The sequence below is a fragment of the Trichogramma pretiosum genome, unplaced genomic scaffold (assembly GCF_000599845.2).
Source record: "Trichogramma pretiosum strain Unisexual culture from Peru unplaced genomic scaffold, Tpre_2.0 scaffold118, whole genome shotgun sequence".
NCBI lineage: Eukaryota > Metazoa > Arthropoda > Insecta > Hymenoptera > Trichogrammatidae > Trichogramma > Trichogramma pretiosum.
The window spans coordinates 203,738-210,034 of NW_019640840.1; the positions used below are offsets into that span (position 1 = coordinate 203,738).

Below are 6,297 nucleotides of genomic sequence, written 5' to 3' on the forward strand. Positions count from 1 at the left end.
GTCTGCACTGCAGTTGTGCGGCTACTGGCCTGTCAGTTATGACCTTTTTCGTGTGCAAATTGCATAATGCATATGCGACTGCGCTCGAAACTTGACGATTTTATCGGCTGAGCTACTATACTTGCCACGCACATTTCTATTATAAATGTAGCTGCAAGTAATATCTCAAACGTTTTTTAAATGGCATATTGGTCGGTTTGAGTCCTGAGAATTATGCACAAATCACCTCAACTAATCGTCAGAATTAAGAACAATTAAATTTTCTTTTCGTTACTAATAGTATAGATAGTACCTTCATTCTATTTTATATGTAACTATTGTTATGATGATCTATGTTTTGATTCTTGTAATCGGTTAATGCAATCATTAGATGGCAAAAATCGATTTATTCTCTTCCACATTTTGCCTGGTGAATTGAGACTCCTTAAAATATATCAACAAATAAAGAATTAGTATTAAATGTTTATTCATCATCAAACAGTTTTTAAAACTTGCTATAATGCAATTTTTTTTAATGTGCCCTAATTTTATTTTTAAAAGCGCTGCCAGGATTTTATTGTGTTTATTTATATTATAAAAATAAAAATACTTTGACCATTCCTTCGTTACTGTTTATATTTTTGTTTTGAAGGTCAGTCACCGACACTTGCCATTAGTTTGCATTTATTTTCAAATCGCAACGAACATATCCAGTCCGACTGCTACCTGCATAAATTGTATTATATTATTTTATCCAAAAATACATTTTCAAGAGCTTGCAAATGCGAATGTCATACTTATTTTCGTTATTGAATCACGCAAACGGGTATCGGTATTTCCCAATAAACGTTGCCTTAAATTAATAATACGAGAACTTTTTTTTACTTACCGATGCAAAGTTCGGAGCAGTGACTTACGGTGTATATAGTACTGTATAGTATACAAACACACATACAACATGCGTGCACGCCTATGTCTTGTTCAGAGCAATTATGGCAATTTGCGGTCAAACTAATTAGTAAGCGAGTAGGCTAATTGTCGGACGGCAGACGATTTGATTTTTTTTTTGTTCTTTTTATCTCACTTGGGAACGTTTGTCGGAAGATAATTCAGAAAATGTATCACGTAAGTGCCAGTCTTCTTATATGCTACTACATTGTGAGTCAACATGTATACGAGACACTGAAACTTTTCTATGGACTATGAAAATAAGATGTATTTTTAGTAGTTTATGAAATAATATTATTTTACGTGATTACTTAGAGTGGTAAAACTTTTTTGAAAAGTGTCTTTATTATTCGTGATTATTCAGTCTGGTTTTGATACATAAATTTTATAAAACTTTGGACAGCAGAGAAAGATAAAATTGGTATATTCCTTCGCAAAATCCTTTTAATATGGCAAGATAGAGCAGAATATTTGTAACTTTATTCTTTGTAATATTGCATAATGCATCGACTCTTGTTCGCGAGCTTGTTTGTAAAATAAAATGCTTCTTCTTCTAAGTACACATTGTCGGTTACTAAATTAGTGACTTTGTTATTAAATAACATATATAAAAAAATATAGTGTAAAAATTCAACGTTTTACAATACTGAAATTAGTCGTATTATTTGTACTAGGTTTTGTACTCGATAAACGTACCGCGAGTTAGTTAACTTTTGCAATCGTCAACATCAACAAAGTTAAATCTCCTCGTTACGCTTAACAATTAAAGAGTATATTTACAAGAAAAAAAAATTTCGAATTATATATTCCCTTTCTTTCACTTCATGGCTCATTTAGGAGTTCTCGTAATACGATTTGCGGGTCGCGCAGCACGCGTACCACCTCGGCGAGCCTCGGCGAATGAAGGCCATCCTCAGATCGTCGTGCATCACGTAAGGTCGCAGCGTGGTGCCGTCGTTGATCGTGCGGTCCTCGTAGCAGCTGATCAGAATCGCGTTGAAGCTGGCGTGAAGCGTCACCAGCAGCGAGAAGAGGAACATGTTCGTGCCGATGTAGATGATGACGGCCAGTGGCAAGGGGTAGGTGAAGTTCAGGGCGTACGGATAGATCGCCAGCCCCATGAGGCCCGACACCAACACATACGCCAGAATCAACACGTACTCGATGATCTGAAAAATTTTGCAAACGCGTGTAAGACTTTAGAACGAACAAAGAAATCGCTTGATCGTGCTATATACCTTTGTGGCGAGTAGAGTCTTCTTGATGTTTGACTCAAAATTGTCCAAGGTCCTGGAGGCGGACTCGGCGAAATCTTGGCCGTTGGTGATGCAATTGAGTACGGCACCGGCGGCCATGAATCGGCCCACCACCGCGTCCACCATGTGGTATAGAACGAGCCAAATTTTTCCGGCCTTGTTGCCTTCGTGATTGAGCAATCGCATGCCCAGGAGGTACAGTATGCTCATTGCTCCGAACATGGACGTGCTGTAGGCTACCGTGCCCAAGTGATATCTGACGACATTTGTTTGTTTTTGTATTACAGCGTCGTTTCGATACAGGATATCGTACGCGTTGTCGCTCTTTTGCGATCTCATTAAAATTATGCAAACGACATTTAAAATATTCAGACGGTAGTACGTCTTGCTATAGCCTACTGTTTTAGTCGATTTATATTTGAAATTCAAAAATTCAACGAGTAATATTTGCCGCGTGCGTTGACAATGTTTTTACGACTGGACATTTGGGAGGAATTTTGCGCGGTAAGCATCGAGCGCGTCATTATATTACCTGCTTATTATTTTGATGCATCTGAACACGGTGTACTTTGGAATGTCTGATTTGTGCTGGTGCCAGTACCAGGTGGCGAAGGCCCCGCTCGACACCATCTGGCCGAAAACGACGATGAAGAGAACGACCCAGAAGCCGACGAGCGAATTGATTATGTGCATGAGGAAGGTGAGGAAGCCCATTCCCTCGATTCCCTCGATGTTGATGTAGGTGGCGAAGGTGACGTAAGCGCAGCAAATACCCAGCACGTAGCAAAGAGCGCTGACTATGGAGACCGTCGGGTAAAACATAATCGCTCTGAAAAGTATGGAAAATCGCCGCGTTTAAGTCGAGCATTCTATAATAATGAGAAAATGAAGTAATATGTGTGGCTCACTTGCAAGATTCTTTGAGGACGGCGTCAGTTATGTGAAACCACTCTGTCGGTAAGAGGTAATGCACCAGAAATATGCTGGCCACCGCCGACACGAACATGAAGAAATAAACCAGGCTCGGCATCTTGATGAACGCAACGAGGAACACTATGGGCAACAGCCAGAGAACCAGGAAAGTTAGCCGGGTCATGACACTCGGGCAGTAGTAAGTCAGAACGAAGACGAGCCTCGTGATGAACGCGCCGAGTATGATGTAGCCGATCATCGCGATAATGCTGTTTCCCAAAACACAGGCAGAACGATAAGACTTTCAATGATCATTGTTCAAAAAAGATTTTTTTTCTCTCTTTGTACCTGGAAGCGCTGTTTATGTCGGTGGTTGTGCTGAAGATGTGGTCGAGAGGCGTGAAACACATTTTTTTATCCGTACACGTTATTGTTGCTGTAAAAAAAAAACGAATCGATCGCAAGTGCGCGAAGAATGAATTTACATTAATTAGAATTAGATGCATGAGAGATTTTGCATGAGAAATGTTTCAATACCAATGACTATTACGGGAATCCACACTAGAACTGCTATGATAAATATTACGAGTGCCCACTTGTCCGTGGCGACTCTTTTCTCGTTGATCATGTTGGTTTTTAATATATACGGGAGAAAACTCCGATCCTCCGCTGCGATATACATTTTGTGTGGATGCTGCAAAAATTAATAGCAATTAATAACTAAACACAATATTTTTGGTAACGTCATCAAAACGAATGAAAATGAAAAAAAAAAACAAAAAATAAAGATACTTCGATGATTATTTATGTTACCATCAAGATCTTTTCGAAAGTAGGTCACACCGACAAACGTTTATATTCAGCTGCAAAACGCAGCATCTCATTCAAGGTTTCACGCGCTTCGTGATTTTATAATTAAATATTGCGATACAAGAAGCGAACAAAATCATTCATAAAACGAGAGCTCGCTGGTAACGGAACCGAATTTTCAATTTTACTCGATACGATTTCGCTCTGCGCCGCATAATTTTCCACGAAACGCGGAGAAGTTTTCATTGAGACCTTGCGCTCTGCGCTCACTGTGTCGCTCATCTCGCTATTTATAGAAGTGAGCCGCCCGATTTGGACTTACGTTGAGACGGTGTGCGCTTGTGTCTGCTGTTGTTGTTGTTGTTGTTGTTGCGGTTTTTTTTTGGTATCTCCTACGCTCGTCGTCGGGTATTGTTCACTGAATAGCTGCCCACTTATTGTACGATAGCACTGCAACTTTACTGCAACGAATCATTTGTCGAACGAAATTCGTGAATTCGGAACTCGAGCGAAATTCGTATCGTCATTACATATTCGCGCGCGATGGAGATCTGATATACGGCTCGGACACAGGTACACTGTCAACTGGCGGAGATGATGTCGCACCGCGTGCAAGAAACTGCGAGACCGCGACCACACTGCGAGCGCTATAGTATGGTTAATATTATACGTTTCCGTTTCTCTCTCTCGCTCGCTCTCGATCGGTCTCTCCGCGCGTATATACTTACGCTATACGTGCAATGCTCATGAGAGCGCGACGACGTTCCCGCCCCCGCACGCAGTTTGCGTAATCCCACCTATGCCTTAATTTAGCCGAAGCTTTCACTTGTATCCGCACAAACGGTCTTGGCAGCGACCTTGAGATCGGCGCGTCATCGATCATCGGCATTTTCGATCGCGCGAGGTGTAACCGATTCAACATCCTGCCTTCTTCGCTCGCGATCGCCAATGGATCTTCCGAATTTGCATAGGAATTCGTTTGTCAACACAGAGCGATGAATGAAAAGTTATATGCGTGTTCTGAATTGCATATAGAATTATTGTCACTGCATTCATTCGTCAATTCATTAAAACTAATTGAAGTGAAAAATTTTTATGAAATAAATTTCATGTTTTTTTCTGAATTCAAATTAAAATAATGCCGTAAAGTTCTTATCTGCCGCTAATAATGAGTTCGTGAAGATATAAGATACCGAAAATGATCATTGCAGCAGTCAATGCACCGATGGCCAAATTCTCTTGAATAAAATGAAAAAAATGTATATGACTTATGCATAAATGATAACCGTTTTGCAAAATAATTTCATTTTATTAATAAAATATGTAATTGGTTGAGATGTATTTAATTCCATACATAATGTTCATGGTAAGTTTTTGAAATTACTTCACTAATTCAGCATGCAGGTTTAACGAGATTTTTGTTTTTAAACGAAATTACAGCTTTAATTTTTACTTAATGAAAATTAAATGTATGCCCCATTTTCAACGATTATATTTAAAAAAATAACTATTAAAAAGTTATGAAAGCCTTTTATAAAACCCATGACTATAGTATACATTGCAATAATTATCACGAAGCTATCACCATTTCATCTCACTATTAAATGAAATCTATTTCGATGGATTGAGTAAGAATTAGAAAAAATAAAAATTTTTTTCGAACATAATTTATACGTATTCAAGAAATCAATATCATTTGAAATAGAACTAATAATTTTTTTTAAATTGCTTTTGCGTGAAAAATGAAACTATAAATTTATTATAATTGTTATACAACATTTTTACAAAGATCAATCAAGTTAATGAGAGGGTTTTGAAGTGTTTAAAATATGCATTCTTTAAAATATGCGCAATGATATGAAAGTACCTTCAGTACATTGTCAAACTTTTAGTAGTGTCTATATTGTAAATAGTAAAATTAAATCAGTCCACAATTTTTCATATTAATTAGCATAGCCTGGCTTTGAAGTAGATTGAATTTTATTTATTCATCATCGCTTTGCCGTGGGTGTGACACTACGCGGGCCATCGCATTGCGACTGTGTATATATGCACAGCTTATTTGTGATTCTGCTTTTCTTTCGTTTTTCAATCAGCAACCCATTTCGGTGTTTATTCCCTCTTTCATTTATAAGTTCTCAAAAATAAACGCATGTACTGTAATCCTAATTGAATTTTAGAAGCCCCCGCATTTGAACTTATATTAACTTAGTACTAACAGCAGAGTTTTAATTTAGTTTAATTATCAAACCATTTACAAGGGTATAATTTTTATGATATTTATGTAAAAAAAAAATTGATAAAATTTTTTGAAACTGCACAAGAGTGATTATTATTAGAGTAAGATTAGCATAGATCAATATCCGGAATTTTCGTTCCGAAGGGCGTTGAA

General features: G+C 37.9%; 1 protein-coding gene across 1 annotated transcript; it reads right to left on the minus strand.

The window, feature by feature from the left end:
• Nucleotides 1-1,238: 1,238 nt before the first annotated feature.
• Nucleotides 1,239-4,536, minus strand: LOC106657463 (choline transporter-like protein 5). The gene is made up of 7 exons (XM_014378997.2): nt 4,228-4,536; nt 3,633-3,789; nt 3,444-3,531; nt 3,092-3,364; nt 2,716-3,012; nt 2,166-2,439; nt 1,239-2,096 (listed from the first exon to the last, which is right to left on the minus strand). The coding sequence occupies exons 2-7, from the start codon at nt 3,775-3,777 to the stop codon at nt 1,761-1,763; spliced, it is 1,413 nt and encodes a 470-aa protein (XP_014234483.1). The 5' UTR covers nt 3,778-3,789; nt 4,228-4,536; the 3' UTR covers nt 1,239-1,760.
• Between the last annotated feature and the right edge of the window lie 1,761 nt (nt 4,537-6,297).

Coding starts and splice junctions, on each gene's coding strand:
- LOC106657463 (XM_014378997.2), bottom strand. CDS start 3,777: ATGTATATCGCAGCGGAGGATCGGAGTTTTCTCCCGTATATATTAAAA. Junction 3,013..3,091: donor GTCCTCAAAGAATCTTGCAA/GTGAGCCACACA, acceptor CATACTTTTCAG/AGCGATTATGTTTTACCCGA. Junction 2,440..2,715: donor TGCATCAAAATAATAAGCAG/GTAATATAATGA, acceptor AAATGTCGTCAG/ATATCACTTGGGCACGGTAG.